The following is an 18,044-nucleotide window of genomic DNA, read 5'->3' as shown; positions in this document are numbered from 1 at the left end:
GTGGGTTGGTTTGTTTTTTTTTTTTTTTCCTGTTTTTTTTTTTTTTTTTCCGTTGTTTTTTGGCTTTTTTTTTTTTTTTTAGGTTACGCTGTAAAATGGAATATAAAGGTCTGAGCGACAGGTCGGGCACCGGCCGAACCGTCCCCCTGCTCCAAGATAAGGCATCAAAGAGACCAAAGCCATGGTCGCAGCAAAACCTCTCCTCTCTCAAACGAACACATTTTATATTTTTATATATATAATAATAATATAGAATCTTTTTTTTTTTTTTTTCTTTTTTGGGGGGGTTTGTTGGTTTTTTTTTTTGGTGGGGTTTTTTGTTTTTTTTTTCTCCTTTTGCTAAAAAGTAATATTTTTTTTTGGTGATTTTTGTTTTTTTTTTTTTTTGTCGTTGTGTTTTGGTTTTTTTTTTCCCAACGATCATAATTTTATTTTTTTTTTTTCCGCCACCCCACCCCCCCCGTCCTTTTTTTCCCCCCCCCCTCCCCAAGGCATGACGGCGTCGAAGGCTGGCTACCGGAAAGGGCAGACGGATCTCGGGAAGGGAGTGGAAGGGAAAGGCAGGGAGAGGGGGTTGGGGGAAAAAAAAAAAAAAAAAAAAAAAGGGAAATAATAATAATAATAATAAGGTGAAGCCGAAATTAAAAAATATATATATATAGCTCTGGCCTTCGTGCGTGGTCACCGGGCCCCGGAGGTCGGACAGCTCAAGGAGGGCCGTGATCCCAGGGAAGAGGAGCCGGGCTTTAGTGCTGGAGGGTGACGAGGGACGTCGCCCTCGCGGTGGGAAGAGCTCCTGGCTTCGGCTGCGCTCCGCTCTCTCGGCCCCGTGCCGCCCGGCGGCGCCGTCGCCTCGCCCCGTCGCCCGCCGGTGCCCGCGTCCCGCGTCGCCCCTCAGAACCCGTTGCCGCTGATGTTGATGGACTGGAGGTCGGCCACCTGCATCACGTTGATGCCACTGCTGGCCAGGCGGGCGATGCCCTCGGGGCAGATGGCTTCCATGGCCACCATGTTGGTGGCGATGAGGGCCGAGGGGGTGGCCCCGCCGTTACCCTCCGCCGAGGCCCCCGTGTCCATGGGGACGGCGGAGACGTTCATGGCCACGTTGTTGGCCGGGCCTCCCTTCTTGTTCTGGTGGGTCTTGATGTGCTTGGAGAGGTGGTCACTCCGCATGAAGCGTTTGGGACACTCCGGGCAGGCGAATTTCTTCTCCCCTGGAAGACGGGATGGAGAGAGGGGTGAGGTGGGGGAAGGTGTGGGGGGGATGGTTCTACAGAGGGGTCTGGACAGGCTGGATCCATATGGGACGAGGCCAACGGTGTGAGGTTCAACAAGGCCAAGAGTCCCACCAACCCCGTGAATGCTACACACTGGGGGAAGAGCGTCTGGAGAGCTGCCCCGGCGGAAAAGGAGCTGGGGGTGGTGGTCAACAACCGGCTGAAGACAAGCCAGCAATGTGCCCAGGTGGCCAAGAAGGCCACCAGCATCCTGGCCTGTATCAGGAATAGCGTGGCCAGCAGGACTGGGGCAGTGATTGTCCCCTGTTCTCGGCACCGGGGTGGCCCCACCTCAAATTTTGTGTTCAGTTTTGGGCCCCTCACACCAAGAAGGACATGGAGGGGCTGGAGCGAGTCCAGAGAAGGGCAATGGAGGTGGGGAAGGGTCTGGAGCACAAGGAGGAGGGGCCGGAGAACTTGTGAGGAGCGGCTGAGGGAGCTGGGGGGGCTCAGCCTGGAGAAAAGGGGGCTGAGGGGAGACCTGCTCGCTCCCCACAACTCCCTGAAAGGAGGGGGTAGCCAGGGGGGGTCGGTCTCTTCTCCCAAGGAATGAGAGGGAACGGCCTCAAGTTGCACCAGGGGAGGTTTAGGATGGATATTGGGAAAAATTTCTTCACCGAAAGGGTTATCAAACACTGGAACAGGCTGCCCAGGGGAGTGGTGGAGTCACCATAGGATGGTTTGGGTGGGAAGGGGCCTTAAAGATCATCTCGTTCCACCCCCACATCCAGTGGGACACCGCCCCCAGCCCAGGTTGCTCCAAGCCCCGTCCGACCTGGCCTTGAACCCCTCCAGGGATGGGGCAGCCACAGCTTCTCTGGGCAACCTGGACCAGGGGCTCACCCCCCTCACAGCCAAGAATTTCTTCCTCAGATCTCACCTAAATCTCCCTCTTTCTGTTTAAAACCGGTCCCCCTCATCCTATGGCTCCAATCCCTAAATGCCATCCCTGGAGGTGTTTAAAAGCCGGGCAGACGCGGCGCTGAGGGACATGGGTGGTTTGGGCAGCGTTGGGTTGACGGTTGGACTCCATGATCTGAAAGGTCCCTTCCAACCTCAACGCTTCCATGATTCCACGGATCCCCAGGCTGGCGGGAGGGCGCCGGTGGAAGCAGCGCCCCGAGCCCTACCTGTGTGCGTGCGCTTGTGCCGCTGCAGCTCGTCGGAGCGGGTGAAACGCTTGCCGCAGAGCAGCCAGGTGCAGATGAAGGGTCGCTCCCCGGTGTGCCACCGCAGGTGAGCCCGCAGGTGAGAGGTTTTGCCGTACACCTTCCCGCAGCCCGGGATGTGGCAGATGTGCTGCTTTTTTTTACCTGGATCCCCAGAGCTCCTGCAAAAGCCGGAAGGGGAAAGAGTTAAAACCACCCTGAAAGCTCCAGCTGGTCAGAGGGAGGGAGAATGGGGCCCAAAAAGGCATTTTTAGGGGTTCGGAGGTGGCTCGGGCTGCCCGGCGTTGCCGGATTCCAGCCTTACCTTCCCTCGCTGTCTTTGCAGTAGGGACAGGTACACGCTTCCCTCCGCGTTTTCCGTCCTTGCTGGGGTTGCGGATCCGGGCTGGTCTCTCCTTCCTCCACCGCCGCGTTCTCGTCTCCCAGCCCGTCCCCGCTAGCGCCGTGAAGACCCAACTGAGCACCGTGGTCGCCTGGAAGAAAACACGGGAGGTTCCTGCGGGTTCTTCACCCCCAAAGCCCCCAGCTGCCAAGCCAGGAGGATGCCGGGCCGTGGGGAGTTATTCATTCCAGCCTTTTGCCTCCTTTTTTTGTGTTTTCGAGCCCTGATAATCCCCCACCGAGCTTTCCCTAAAGCCCGGGGGTTCTCCCTGCCCTCCACAGCCCCACATCGCCCCACATTTTGGTCCGTGCCCTCCGCTTCGCGTCCAGAGGAGAGGCAAGAGCTGCATCTCCCGGGGGAAAAACAGCCCCCCGGCGACATCGCTCCAGCCCCCTGCCGACTATTTTGGCGGTTTCAGCTAACCTAGCGCAGAAAACACGGCAAAAAAAAATGTAAAGCGAGCAGCGCCGGCCGCCTAGGCATCGGTGTCAGCGAGAAAGCAAGTGTCAAAGCATCGGTGTCAGCGATAAAACGTCAAAACACCCCCGAGGAAAACCCGGCCTTCGCCAAACCACACCTTCCTCCTGACCCCGGCCTCGGTTTTTGGGGCTGAAAGCGGCAGTTTTCCCCTTTCCATCTCTCCAGCTTGAACCTGACGAAAGCAACAAGCCAGCGGCAAACGGACGGAGCAGATGCGAGCCCTCCTGGTCCCGTCCCATCCCGTCCCCCGCCCCCGCCAAAGAAGGCGGCAGCGATAAATAAAGCGGGTTGGAAGAGCAGAGTCCTCAGCAGCATCCATCGGCGGAGACCATAATATCGGCGCGCGCTCGCTAGTTAATTACTGCCATTACAGAAAGGGATAGAGAGACAAAAGTTGGGAAAATCAGCCGGCATCGCCGGCGGAGCGTGGTCCCTCCCTCTCTCCAGGAGCAATTCCCAATTAGCAAAAACCATCGGAACGGGGCTGGGGGTGTTGCGCTGACGAGCTCCCGAACGCAGACGAACATAAACCATTGGTAACGGAGGCGGCCGGGGGGGGGGGGGGTAGGAAGTTTTTAAGCCTATCGCTTTTCATTGCCATTTTATTGCTCTCCGCTTAACGCTGCCATCTAATTGCTTCTCCAATAACCCCATCTACACTTCGCGAGTGTTTTATTTCCCTTCAAGCTTCGCTGCTTGATTATTTTCAGGCTGAAAAGCCGGAGCGGGCGCAGAGACGACAGGCTGAGTAATCTCTTTTCGGCGGCAATTAACATATGCCAATAAGTCTTAACGGCAGATTTAGCGCCCAGCCGCTTCCGCCGGACGGGAGGCGGCATCCTCGGCTGGCTACAGGCTGGGATTCCAGCCCAAAATTCACCTTTTTTCCTACTAATTTCCTGGCGAGCAGGCAGGCAGGGTTGAGGGGGCCGCGATAAAACACCCGCCGTGTGCGAGCGAACGCGCTCGTCGCCAACAGCAAGGGATGCCGAGCTCTGCCGCTCCGTCCCGAGAGCCCTCCTCTCCTGCCGCCGAGAAACGAGGTTGTGTCGGGGCGAATCTTCCCCAAAAAAACACCCAGTTGGGGCTTTCCTAATGTTGGCTCCAGTGAGGAAGAGTTAACGGGAAGGACTGTGCCACCCAGCCCTGCCAACGGCTGGCGGGGACGTCGGGGTGTGCGGGACATCGTGGTGCGAGGGACACCGTGGCGCCCTGGGAGATGCCGGTTCATTCCCTCCGTCTCCTCTTCCCGTTACCTGGAAGCTGCTTCTTAAATAAGGAGCACAAATGTCCCCAAGCTGCAGTTTCCAAAAGCCAGCTTTCCCCAAAAAACAGCCCGCGGTCCTGCCGCCGGCGTCCTCCGGAGCCGCAGGAACGAAGGCCACCTCTGCGGCACGGGGACGGAGACGCTGCCCCGGCAGAGGGACCGCAGCAGGATGGCACAGCCTTCTGAGGAGTCCTACTGGGACAAACACCTTCCCAGAGCGGTGAAATTTCCTTTAAAAACCTGATTTTCTGTGTTAACTTCTTCCAGGCAGGAGGCGGCACACCGAGCAGCCCCGGGAGAGGTGTCGGCGCCGAAGGAGGATGAATTTCAGACTTCGCCAGTCCGAAATGTCCATCGGGCGTGGGCTGGGCTCTCTTCCCGCGGCCGGGAGGGAGTTTCACAAGCGGGAGACAGCGAGGGGGGAATGATGAAGAGTTTTTGGCAGCGGGCGGCCTCCCCCGGGGCCGTTCGGCTGTTTCCAGCAGGTGTCAGTGGTGCCCTGGCAAAGCTCAGCGGAGGAGCCATCGGGCCAAGAAGGACAAAAGCCACCAGGAATAGATCCTTGGCTACCTGGGGGACCGGCCAGCTCATGGCCGCGATGCCCGACGGCTCCGCGGTGGCATCGCCAACGATCTGCGTGGCCGGCGGGGGGGGGTTTACGTGCGCGACTGGGTCTGGGCTTCCTGCGGCGAGAGGAACAGCTTTGATTTCACCCCTCCGGATCGCAGCGGCGGCAATAGGAGCTTCGCTCTCCCAGGCGGGGGCACACAAACTCGGAATTCGGGCTGGCTGCTCTGCCCCCCCAAGTCCGCAAGCATCCGGATTCCCTGGGATAGGGCAGCGCTGGGAAAAGCCTTCGTCCAGGACTGAGACACCCGGAGCATCAAAGCAACAGCCAGGAGAAGGGCTGCCATCAAGGGAACGACGCCTGACTCATCCGCTCGCCTCTACTCACGCTGGGGCCGGTTCGTCCGCGGGGGGACAAGGGACACGCCATCGTCTAAAGAGAAGCCGGGATGTCATCGGTGGCACGGCGAGGGCTTGACGCGTCTGAGCCCCGGCATCGTGGGTTAAAGGACGGTGCCAGCCCCGAAGACCGAACAACCCCACGGAGGAACGGCTCAACCGAACCGCAGCTGCAAATAACACCCGGGACCGACACGCTGGGACCAGTTCAGCTCCACCAGGACCAGTTCCTGCCCAGTGGTAGCGTTAAATAACCCCAACGGCGATGGCGGCGGCTGCCCTCGCGCCGGGACGCCGAGGCGGAGAGGAATATTGTCGGCCATCGCCAGCGACCGGGACGGACCCGCCGCCGCTGGCGGGAAATTGTCACCTGAAAGGGGACACGATTTTGAGCCCCCCCGCTCGGCGATCGTGCTCCCCCGTACCTCGGCGGCGACATTCCTGCGCTCCCCGCTAAGTTTAGCAATTTTAGGATAAAACCTTTTCAGTCGTCGTCTGTTTTCCCCCCCCACCGCCTCCTTTCCCGGCTCTTGCAACACATGTTTACAGTCTAAAACCAGCACGGAGGCAACCGGGAAGGGTTGAGTGTTATTTTTTTTTTTTTTTTCTTACTTTTTAAGCTTTCTAAGCCAACAACGACAGCTTGCATTACAGCTACAGATTAGAGATTTCCCTCTCGCGGATGTGCCGTCCGGAGCGGGGGGGGGGGGTGGGGGGGGAGAGCTGTTGTAAAAAGGAAGGGAGAAAACACAGGCGTTCTCCCCAAAATACGCACGGGAGGGGGAGAATCCGGCCCTGACGGCTTGGAACGACTTCAATCTCCCAACATGCAAAAGCCTACGCAGCGTTTTATAGTCTGTTGGCATGTCATATGGAGGGGAAGGCGGGGGGGGGGGGGGGAAGAAAAAAAAAACAAAAACAACAAACCAACCCCAAATCCTCCTCCTGGAAATCTACGGCTCGCATCTAATTAAGGTCTAAATAAATTACGGCAAGAGAAGACAGATCTTGTACGTACACGCTTCATTCTTCACATATCGGGACGCGCCGAAGTCTCCAGAATATTGCGGTTTCAGGAGAAAGCTCGGCGGAGAGAAACCAGCTGGATAATTTATGTTTATTATCTCCCCCTAATATCGATTACTTCTAAGACTAAAGCTTTCGCGGTGAAGGCCGCCAAGCCCCTGGTCCACGCTCGGGTCACTGAAATCCTGAAAAAAAATATATTAATAGAGCAAGGAGGGAGACGGTTGTGGGGTGGGGGGGGGATTAATCCTTGGAAAACACCAGGGAGCAAAGAGGGATTTGCCTGCGGGAGGTGACCCCGCTGGACTGCGCCGGGCTCCTGGCTCTGCCCCCCGGAGGAACGCGGGGATGGGGGTTCCGACCCACCCCTCCCCCCCCCCCCACCGAGATCTCCCCTTCCAGAAAGGGGGTGAGTCGTCGTTTACTGGTCTGACACGAATAAGCCCGAAGCGCCCCAGCCTTGGCTTGCGACTCCTCTCGAAACAAGGTGTTTCTTGTCGCCTCGCTCCTCGTCGGGAGGGAAAAACGCTTCGGTTTGGCCGTTTTATTTCGCAAACTAAAAGGAGGTGAGAAACGCCCCGCGGAGAGAAGAGAGGGGCATTTTTAGATCCACCCCAGCCGACCTTGGGAGAGGGGAAACAGGCGCAACGGTCATTTTTAGGGAGGATCTAGGGGGAAAAGGGGAAAAAAAAAAAAAAAAAAGAAGTTAAATTAAAAAGGTTTCTTGTGCAAACTCCACGCCGTTGGCAGCTGCGGCTCCGCAGAGGAAGAGGGGGGCGAGTCGTCACCCCGCAGAGCGGGCCGCGTGCGCCAAACCCATGCCAGCGTCCAGGCAAAGAGGCAAAAAGAGGTTTTAAGGCAGGAAAAAAAAAAAAAAAACAACCAACAAACCAAAAACCAAAAGGGCAGCGAAACCCAGCAGCCCGGGGCTCCCCGAACCTCTCGGCGCATCTCTACTCGCTCCAAAAAATCACACTTTTCTAGCTCACGACTCAAGTTTTCCCCGTTTCCTCCCTCCTTTTTGGGGGTTTGGGGGGGTTTGGTTTTTTTTTTGGCAGCCTGAAAGCCTCTTGCCGCTCTCCCCAAAACACGCTCTCCCCAAAACACGGCGCCGCCATCTCCTCCAGACAGATCAAAGACGATTAAGCCGCACTTGCTGCACAAAGGAACCAAGTCGGGTTTGTAACGCAGTCCCCCCTGATTTTTATCTCGTTTGATTTCCTCCCTAATTTGCAAAAGGAGTTGAATCTGCGGTAGGAAGTCATTCACGTCAATTAGCCCAGCTCGGGTTTAATAATTCTCGGGAGTTACGGAGAGGGGAGCGGGGAAACGCGTGGCGCCCGGCTGCGTGTTTTGAAGCCCGCCGCAGCAGGCGGGAGGTAATTCTATTTTACCCGGGAGTTGAACGACTCGAAAAAGCCACACGGCAAGTTCGGCGATATCCTTTAATTGTTGGAGGTTTCTGTGCGTCACAAGAAATGACGCTTCCTTTGGATATGAAATAAATCGGGACGGACCTGGCGGGTCAGGAGGGAGGTGGCTGCGAGGGGAGCAGGAGCCGCGTCCGGCCCTGTGCTAGAAAATAATTTTCTTTAATTTTCTTTCTAAATACCTTTACGGTGCCGCGAACCGAAACGCAGATCTCCTTTGGCCCTTTTTTTAATTCCAGTCTGGATTGCGGCGAAACTGGGATGAAGCTTCTAGTCCTGCCAAAAACCTTTCGCTGGGGCGACCCCGGGCCGGGCAAAGCCCAGCAGCGGCAGCCGCGGCACCTTCAGCCCGCGGCGTAGGCAGGTCCTACCAAACCACCCCCAAAAAAGAGAGCGGGTTAGTTCAAAAGAGAAGTCCCCGGTGACGCGGGAGGAGGAGAATGCCCAGCTGGGGAAGGGCGATCCCCGTGACCACCGAGGAGGAGCACACCCCGGAGCCGAGGAACGCCCGCAGGGATTTTCTCACCGCACCTCAAGCTCTGGATTCCACCCCAATCCAGGGCGGATGCTTTTTTTCCCGAGCTACAAAACCCGTGGTGGGTTTTTGTTTGGTGTTTGGCTTTTTTTTGGTTTTTTTTTTTTTTTTTTTAATCGCGCCCCTCCGCCGAGAAGGGGGAATTTGTGCCCGGATCGCTCACGGCATCCGACCTAGAGGTCCCACGTCGGGATGGGGAGATGCTGGATGGCGGAAGCCTCTCCGGAATGGGAACCAGCACCCCAAGAACCGATGGAGGGAAAGGAGCCACTTTGAAACTACCCCTCGTCCTCCAGGGCCGGGCTCCGGCTCCTGCGAAGGGGCGATAAAGCCGGGACTCCCGGGCGAGGAGGCAGCCGGGGCTGAAGTCGGCGCAGATAAAAAGGAAAGGGAAGATTAGAACCCGGCGAGACGGTCCAGAGCCGGGCGAGGAAACTCTTCCCAGAAGAGTTTCCAGCACCCAACCAGTCCGACCAGCACGGCTGCCAACCCGCTCCCATTCCCGGGCGGCCGAGCCTCCAGCAGGAGGAGGAGGAGGTGGAGGTGGTGGTGGTGGAGGAAGAACAGGGCTGCCCCACGGAGCCCCAGACCCACGGCAGGGGCACAACCTCGCCGGGACGAAGCTGCGCTGCAATAATGAGCCTGTATAATTGGGATGGCTCCCTTTTCCCAAGCAGACACCCCCCCCCCCCAGCCCTGGGATCTCCTGGGATTTGTGTAATTTCTCCAGTAAACCACCCTCTTTATTATGGGAAGGAAAGAGGTCAGCCAAGGAAGCCGGGAGGGTATTTAAAGTCCAGCCCAGCCAGAGTTTAGAGAAGGAAATTTCGCAATATAATTATTTTCTGACGTGACGTCATGGGTGTAATGAAACAAACAATTAGAGCACGTTAAGGAGAGATCCTGTCAGGGCTTGCTGGCCCGGGATTGATTCCGATTTTCCCCTCCCCTCCGCAGCCGATGCCATGTGGATGTCTCATCAAGGCCCTGCTACAAAGCTTGCCTTAAAAACAGAAAATAGGAGACAATCGGGTCTTTGTGTGGGTGCCCCGATGGCTGGGAAAAGCCCTGTAAGAACAAAGTGGCAGCGCAGAGCTGGTGGGGGGGGGGGGGCATTCGGTAAATTGATTTCAAAGGATCAAACTGATCCCCCACGAAGGGGCTTTTTTTTCCCCCCTTTGCAGAAGGATGTCCTTGCTACGTCCACGTCCCACCGCCAACCTCCGTCCAAATGACGGACAGAGCCCCGAAAAGGAGCTCGTCCTACCAAAACACGCTCCCAGCTCCATCCTCCCCTGGGATAAAACATCTTTAAGGGCTCAGAAAACACAGGCCTCGGTTCTCGAGGGGTTTAATTCCGGCGTTGAGCTAATGGGAAGCCGCCGGCGGATGCCTGTTTACCCAGCACATACCTCAGCCAGGCTGGGCTCTTTATCTCCGAGGCACCCGGCTCCAAGCTCTCCCAGGGACAGGTCCGTGGGACAGAGCCACTTCTCCGGCCAAACTATACGGACACGGAGCTAAAAAAAAAAAATATCAAAAAAGTCCCCTCTCCTCCTCCCTAAAACTCGGTCGAAAGGGGAAGAGAAACTTGCAGGAAGTCACAAACTTCTTGAAATTGTCCCCACCCCGGCGTGCCGCAAAGCCCGGGGCAGGACGTCCCGTCCCCGAGCAGGCCGGCGCTGGGGTGACAGTGGGGTGACGCTGCTCACTGGGGCGAGGAGCCCACCGAGGCGGCCGAGTGGTGGAACACCCGCCTTTGCACCGCGACACCCCTAGAAGTGGTCCCAAAACCTCTCTCCTGCGTCCCCAAACCCCCTCACATCCTTCATGCCCAAAGCCCTTCATCCTTCATGCCCAAACCCTCTCTCCTGCATCCCAAAACCACCTCATCCTTCATCCCAAAAACCCCCTGCTCCTGCATCCCAAACCCCCCCTCTCTCCTGCATCCCAAAACCCCCTCATCGTTCACCCCAAACCCTCTTTCCTTCATCCCCAAACCCCCCCTTCTCCTTCATCCCAAACCCCCCTGCTCCTGCATCCCAAACCCCCCTCATCATTCACCCCAAACCCCCTCTCCTGCATCCCAAAACCCCCCTCTCTCTTGCATCCCAAAAGCCCCCCTCTCTCCTGCATCCCAAAAGCCCCCCTCTCTCCTGCATCCCAAAAGCCCCCCTCTCTCCTGCATCCCAAAAGCCCCCCTCTCTCCTGCATCCCAAAAGCCCCCCTCTCTCCTGCATCCCAAAAGCCCCTCATCGTTCACCCCAAACCCTCTTTCCTTCATCCCAAACCCCCCTGCTCCTGCATCCCCAAAAACCCCCTCTCCTGCATCCCCAAAACCCCCCCTCTCTCCTGCATCCCAAACGCCCCCTCATCCTTCACCCCGGCGGCAGCCCCGCTGCCCTCTCCGTGGGGAACGGTGGTACCCAAACCCACGGCGGGATTGTCGGGGCGATGCCAGCAGAGGAAATTCCCCTCCCGGCTCCCCGCCTGCCTCCCCCGGCGGCAGAGCCGGCTGCGGGGCCCGTTTGCCCACATACCGGCCCCTTACAGTCACGGCTCTGCCACCGGGCTCGTTCACAGCCCTCCGAGCGCCCAGGAGGAGGAAGAGGAGGAGGAGGAGGCGGCGGCGGCGGCAGCCTGCACGCCAAGCAGGACACCATCCCCTAATTAACACAAACACAGGCCGAGTCCTGTTTGCGCAGAGCGCCGGGTGCCGCCTCGCGCCAGAAAAAAAAAATTAAAAACAACAAAAAAAAAATCTGATTTTTAAAGACTTTTTCAGGTGTTATTTTCTCCAGGGTGGGGGGGGGATCTTGCCCCATCTCCACTTTGCGGAACGGAAACCCAAAAGCAAAAAAATCTCACCAGCGACACGTCCCCAGCCCCCCCACAAGGGGCTGAAAGCCCAGAGGAGCCCCCCCCTGCCCACGGACGGGAGCGGGGTTCAGGAGAGGACACACGCGTCAACCCCGGAGGGCAGTTGGGGTCCACGAAACCCCTCGCCACGCATCCCCGGGCACCCCCTTCTCCCCATCCCACAGCAAAACCCAAGGGGTCGTGAAGCCGATCTCCCCTCCCGAAGAAACCCGGGCGAGGTTTGGTTTTCCATTCACCTCCCTCGGAAACAGAGGAGCTTTTTCTGCGACGGAAAAAAAAGAACCCCAAAAAACCCCAAACAAACCAAACCCTCCCCAAGTCTTAGCCTCGAGCAGAAAGCAAGCGCAGAAAGTTCCAGCATGCGTGGTGCGCGTGCTTGGCAGCCGGAGGGGAGGCTCCTCGTGGAAAGCGCCGAGAAATTTGGACCACGGGAAGAATCGGTAACAAATCACTCCCTCAAACCGCCAGCAGAAAAGTTCGGAGCGGGAGGGATGGATCCGCCTTCGCAGCCCCCTCGGCGCGGCAGAGGATGCTCAGCCGCGGGGTTGACGGAGACAACGCACCCAGTGGGAGGTCCGAGGGGTGGTGGGGAGAGCTCAGCACCCGCCGGAGAGGGCCTGTTTGCAGGCAGCAGGGGGACAAACGGACCCACGGCCACGTCTGACGGGTCCAACCACAGAAAAACTCCCCCATCCTGGAGTTAAACCACACAAATCACGCCAACGGATCGGTGCCGGGAAGCTTTTCCGTCCCCAGCCTCTGTGATCTCCCCCTGGGAGCCTGCCATCGAGCTGGGGGGGGTCGTGTCTCGTCGGGTCCCCAAAAGCCCTTTTGAAACCCTTTTGAACCTCGCTGTGGTTTTTTCCCCCCCCCAAAACGTTAATGGCATCAAAGCGGGGCCGGAACGTCACATCCTCCCAGCGAAGGAAGAGCGAGGCCGCGGTTCTCCGGGCGGCCGCCAGCCTCGGACGGCGAATTCGTCACCGCGGATCAAGAGCTAAACACGCTGCTGAGCTAAAAAAAGAGGAGGAGGAGGAGAAGAGGAGGAGGAGAAGAGGAGAAGGAGGAGGAGAAGAGGAGGAGGCTCCCCATCGTGAGGGCGTTGGATGGGTGGTCTCTGGAGCCTTCGTTCCTCCCTGCCCCACCTCCGAGGGCAGAGCCAGGCACAAATACAGGAACTAGGAGTCACCCACGCGTTTCTCCAGCGCCTTCAAAACAAGCACGACTCCACGCAAGAAAGGATCCCACCGAACGCCGGCGGGCGACGGTCAAAGGGACCCTCCGCCACTGGCATCTCCACCTCTAGAAGAGGCGACGGGGCATCAGCTCCCCTCTGGGTGCAAAAAAAAAAAAAAATTAGCCCCAGCAGGTCTCCCCGCTCGGGGAAATCCAAGGATCAGGCTAATCCCGACGGCGGCGGGGTGTGTAATAAACCCTGCGAGCCAAGCTGCTGTAGCAACAGCCCAAAATACCGCTGCAAAACAACGCCGGGGAGAGCGGCCGCCTCCTCTCGCGAGAAGGAAGCACCGAGTCGGATTGAGCAACGTGTTGTGTTGGGCTTTTTTTTTTTTTTTTTGCTTTTTTTTTCTGCTGCCTCTCAGCTGTGACTAAATCTAGCAACTGCCTGTTTAGCTGGAGCCAGAACATAAAAAAAAAAAAAAAAAAAATAAAGACACTAGAAAAGCGAGCAGAGCTCCTTTTCGGCACCAGTTTCTTCAGCGGCGGGAGGTTACAGCCCCCTTGTCCAGGCGGGCACGGGGAAATTCAAACCCCGCGGCCACGCACCTGTCCCGGGATGGTGGGAGGTTTTGGGAGAGGACGGGACTGATCCGGGGGGGAACGGGGCAGGAAGCTCCGCGCCAGCCCGTCTCGGGCAGGATGAGATCACGGCGTCCCACGCCAGCACCCAACTTTAGGCTAAATATACACTTAAAGAGCCCGTTCTTCCGCCCCTGCAAGGAAATTCCCCAGGGCTTTGTGTTTGTTTGTTTTCAAGGGGGAGGGCAGGGGGATTTTGGTTATTCCTGAGTTTTATAAGGCTCCGGCAGCCGAGGAGCTGAGCTGGACTCGGCTCCACTCCCGAATCCCAACCCGAGAGCCCCAGGCGGCCGTCGGGGCAGGACAGGGGCTGCACAAACCCACGCTTCACCCTTAGAGCTGCACACAGCGTCCCACATTCTCCCTCCTTCCTCATCCACAGGCGTCTCCTCCGTTACTTTTCACGCAATCAAGAGTTAGTCAGACCAGAAACTCCCCCCCCAAAATGAGTTTCAGTGTCTTCTGGACACGGGCAGAGGCTTAATACTTCCTTCCTGGGGCCAGCAGAAGCGCCAGGGCGCTTGCCAACTCCGTTTGGCACCGACCGCCCCCAGCTCCAGCCCTGCCAGGGCCGTGCCAGCGCAGTGAAACCCCCTCCCCAACAGAGTCCAGGCGGCGCACGGAGCTGGCTGCGTAACATCGTTTCGCCTTTTGATTTCCTCTGTCCGGCTACGGAAAAGGAACCGAGAGCAAAAATAAATACTAAAAGAAGCCCAACTTACCGGCAGTGTTTGCGATGGCCAGCGGGAGCCCTTGCAGCTGATGCACCTGGATCCCAGACGCTCCCAAGGCACTGAGGTTAATAGTCTGGAGGCCGGGCATGGAGGAGAGCTGGGCGGCGTTGACGGTGACAGTGCCGCTGGGGAGGGAGGCGATGGGGGTGAGCGTGGTGCTGGTGCTGGCCGTCTGTCCCAGCGAGACTCCCTGCATGGGGGCCAAGGTGATTGTCTGGGCCTGGGGGTTTTGAACCTGAAGGTTTTGGAGCTGGATGGTCTGCCAGCTCACCTGCCCGTTGGGACCCACCGTGGGCGTTCGGATGATGATGGGTCCGGAGTTAGGGACAGCTTGGAGCTGCAGGTTCTGCAAGGCGTCTTGGGAGATGGCTTGAGTGGCAAAGGTCTGGCCGGAGAGCGGGGTGGTCTGGAGGGCTTGGATCGCCTGCCCTCCTTGGACCAACTGAGGTTGGATCAGGATCTGCTGCTGCTGCTGCTGCTGCGACTGCTGACTCTGATCCCCCTCCTTCTGCTGCCCCGGCTGCAATGCCACCCCCGAAACTTGGCTCTGCAGAGAGTCCGAGCTGGGGACGCTGCTGACCCTCTGGGGCGTCTGCGCCTGGACATTGGTACCCACCGTCGAGCTGGTGGAAAAATTCATGATGCCCATGTTACTGGTGGTGGTGGTGGTGGAGTAGCTGTTGGCATTGGTAAAAAAGGCGCCGGAGCTGGCGTGAGACGTGGCCGTGTTGGTGGAACTGATGGTGGCACCCGAGGTGGCCGGTTGGGAGCTGCTGTCCGGAGATCCGGAGCTGCTCAACGTCACCGTCTGGGAGGTGGGAGCCAGGCTGGCGGCCACGCTGTTGACAGGCAGGAGGGTGATGTTGCCGTTCAGAGCCACGGGGACGTTGGCCACGTACTGGGTTTGCCCTGAGAGGGTGTTGTTGGCCAAGCCCACGCCCTGGATGGGGACGGCCTGCTGCAGCAAGTTGGGCATGGCGATGAGGTTACTGGTCCCCGCTCGGCTCGTTATGATCTGCTGGTTGGTGCCGGGGATGATCTGGAGCTGCCCAGAAGCATCCTGCTGCACGTTGACTTGGGCAGGGGTGGTGGCAAACTGGAGCTGCTGCCCATCAATGGTTTGGAATTGGGGAATGACCTGATACTGGATATTTGGGATAACTCCCGGCAGGCCCGTGAGCACCTGCTGGTTTTGCAGGTTGGAAGCCGTCGTCACCACGTACTGCCCCGCGCTCACGGGCCGGCTTTTGGAGGCATCTCCGCCGTTGTTACCGTTGCTTCCTTGTTCCTTGGAGGCCGTCGGCGTGCTGGAGCCGGCGGAGATGATTTGCCAGCCGTTGGCCGACTGGGCGATCTGAGCGGCGGCGGCCGTCAGGTCCAGCTCGCCACTCCCGCCTTGCTGGCCCTGGGAACTGTTGGAATTCTCGTTGGGAGACTCGATCCTGCTGCAGGTGGCTGCCAGCAGAGCCAGCGGGGAGGGTTGCGATTCCTGGGAAGGAGAGGAGGAGTTAAGGAAGCGGGAGGCGTCCCAGTGGGCAGGCCAAAAGATTAAAAAAAAAAAAAGAAAAAAAAAAAGGGGGGGAATAAAAAAAAAAATAAAAAAGAAAGCAGGGAGGAGCGTACTTGGAAAAGATAAACACTCCTTCCTGAGAAAACCCACCCACAGCCGGAAAAATACAACTGCCAAACACAGGGCTGTCAGGCCGGGACAGACTGAACCCACAGGGAAAAGCCCTCTGGGAGGGAGGAAAGGGGAAGGAATCTGCCTGGAAAAGTCAAGGAGAGACGTCTCCTTCACCCCAAAGCGGGCGAATCTCCCTGCAGGGGAACAACTCCGGGGAAATACGGTCGTTTCTGGGCACCCCGACCTGGGGAAGGGCCAGCGGGGACTGTGGTGTTTACTGGGAGTGGGGGGAACCGTCATGTTTTTCAAGGGAGGAGGAAAGGAAGCCACAGGCGCTGCGGGTCGGTGCTCCGGCGGGGCGCTTGGCAGCGTGACAATCCCCCGCCACTCTCCTTTCTCTTCTCTCTCCCTCGCCGTAACGCTCGACCGGGCCAAACAAACACCTCGGCTCGGCCCTGGACTTTGCCACGGGGCCGGCAAGTTGCCCGGGGCCAGAGGAGCCAGGAGGTGGCCGGTTCGGGGTCGTTCCTCCCTCCCCGCGCTCACCTGGCTCTCCCCGCCGCCCGCGCTGCTGGTGCTGCTGGCATCTCCTTCGCCCTTCTCAGGCTTCACCGCCACCATCTCCTCGGGACTCTCTTGGTCTGCGCCGGAGGGAAACGAGAACGGGAATTAAAGACATTTCTGGGCAGGAGAAGGGGATGAGGAGTGCGAGGACACTCAGGGAGTGACGGCAGGAGGGGTGGGTGCAGAATGGGGGGGGGGACACGCGGCACGTTGGCAGGTAATTTGGGGGGACCGTGCGTTGCCGGGGGCACCGGAGGGAGCTGCCAAATGGGAGCTGGCAGCGGGACAGGGGGAGGAGGACCCGGCTCCTCCCCAGCCGCTCGGGGACACTCCCTGGCCCCCGCCGAGGTCCTTCCCCCGGCCTCCCCTTTCCCGTCCCCGCAACACACCCCCCCCCCCCGCCCTGCCCATGGGAATCCCCGCCGTGGATCCACCCCACGGGGCTCCCCCGGCCGGGGGCTCCCCCCATCCCTGGGACCCCGCTGCTCTCCCCCCCCAGTCCCTCCCCTCCCACCGTTTAGGAAGGCAAACCCTCCCCCCCCACCTCCCCGAAAACCTGGGGCTTGTGCCCCCCACTCCTGCCCACAGCCCCTCACCTCCTGCTCCCCAGCATCGCCCCCGTGCACTTCCCCCCCCCGCGGAAAAACCCACCCCCAGCAGCTCACACCTTCCCCACGGCTCACCCCCCCCCGCCCCGACAGGCGTTCTGCCCCACGGCTCCCCCCACTCATGGGGCCTCCTGCCCTTCGCCCCCCGCGCCCCACGGCTCCCCGCACTTATGGGGCCCCCGCCTCACAGCCCGCCCCCCCTGCCCCACAGCTCCCCACACTCACGGGGCCCCCTGCCCCACGGCTTCCCCCACCCCACAAGGGTCCCCCCCCCCCCCGCTCGCATCCGCCCCCGCACGCCGCCTTCCTCAGGGGGGTGTTCGGAGCTCCCCCACCCCACCCCCCCCGCCCTACACCCTCCCCCGCAAAAACCCTCCTTCCCCGCGCCCGATCCCCCGCCATCTCCCTTCACCCCCCCTCGCCCCCGCTCCCTCCACCGCCCCCCACCCTCCCGCTCCCTTCAAACCCCCCCCGCCACCGCCCCCCTCCCTCCGCTCCCGTCCCGTCCCGCCCGCCGGGTCCCTCCCCCGAGGCCTTCCCCCCTCCCCCGGGTCCCTCCCCCGGCAGGTCCCCCCCGGCGGCGCCGAGGCGAGGCCAGACCAAGGCCCGGCCCGGCGGGGCCCGGCCCGGCGCGGGGCGGGGCCGCCTCTTGGCCCCTCCGAGCGGGCGGGCGCGGATGGGGCTGCGTGTTCCTTGGGCGGCCGCGCAGCCCCTCGCCGCCCCCCGCCCTCCCCGTCCTCCTCCTCCCCGCCGAGCCCGCCGGGCCCGTCCTTACCGCTCATGGTGGCCGGGGGGGAAGGGGGCGAGCCCAGAGCGGCGGCGGGGCGGGGGAGAGGAGGGGCGGGCGGGCCCGGCTCGCTGACGAGGCGGCCTAACCCCGCCGGTGACCGCCAACGGGCTGCCGCGGGAGGGAGCCGCGCACCGCCGCCCCGGCCCCGCCGCCCGCCCACCGCCGCCGTCTCCGCCAATGGCGGCCCGCCGCGGGCGGCTGAGCGACGGGCGGAGCGGCCAATCGGCAGCGAGGGCGGGGAAGGAGGCGGGGAGGAGCACCGCCCCCGCCGCCCCGCCCCGTGGGGGAGGGGGAGCGCCAGGGGCGGTGGCCAATGGGGGAGAGCGGGGGGGGGCGGGCCGGCGGCGGCGGGGGCCAATCAGCGGCCGCGCGGGCTCGCAGGGAGACCCCGTATGGGAGCGGCCGCGGCGGCGTGGGCCGCGGCGTGATGGGCGTGCCGCGCCGCCAATGGGAGAGGGGAGGCGGGGCGGAAGGGGTGATGGGCAGGGGGAGCC

General features: G+C 60.2%; 1 protein-coding gene across 2 annotated transcripts; it reads right to left on the bottom strand.

Moving 5' to 3' along the window:
* Positions 1–485: 485 nt before the first annotated feature.
* Positions 486–17,652, bottom strand: SP1 (Sp1 transcription factor). 2 transcript variants are annotated; one of them, XM_054187700.1, is made up of 7 exons: positions 17,536–17,652; positions 16,135–16,229; positions 14,254–15,453; positions 13,953–14,154; positions 2,751–2,919; positions 2,408–2,607; positions 486–1,214 (listed from the first exon to the last, which is right to left on the bottom strand). In XM_054187700.1, the coding sequence occupies exons 1-7, from the start codon at positions 17,540–17,542 to the stop codon at positions 895–897; spliced, it is 2,193 nt and encodes a 730-aa protein (XP_054043675.1). In that variant the 5' UTR covers positions 17,543–17,652; the 3' UTR covers positions 486–894. The 2 variants fall into 2 exon arrangements, with proteins under 2 accessions (XP_054043675.1, XP_054043674.1); XM_054187699.1 differs by having other exon boundaries at positions 13,953–15,453.
* Positions 17,653–18,044: the final 392 nt, after the last annotated feature.

This window comes from Rissa tridactyla, unplaced genomic scaffold (genome assembly GCF_028500815.1).
Source record: "Rissa tridactyla isolate bRisTri1 unplaced genomic scaffold, bRisTri1.patW.cur.20221130 scaffold_645, whole genome shotgun sequence".
In the NCBI taxonomy this organism is placed as follows: domain Eukaryota; kingdom Metazoa; phylum Chordata; class Aves; order Charadriiformes; family Laridae; genus Rissa; species Rissa tridactyla.
The sequence above is the reverse complement of the archived record's forward strand: the minus strand, read 5'-3'. Positions and strand labels throughout refer to the sequence as shown.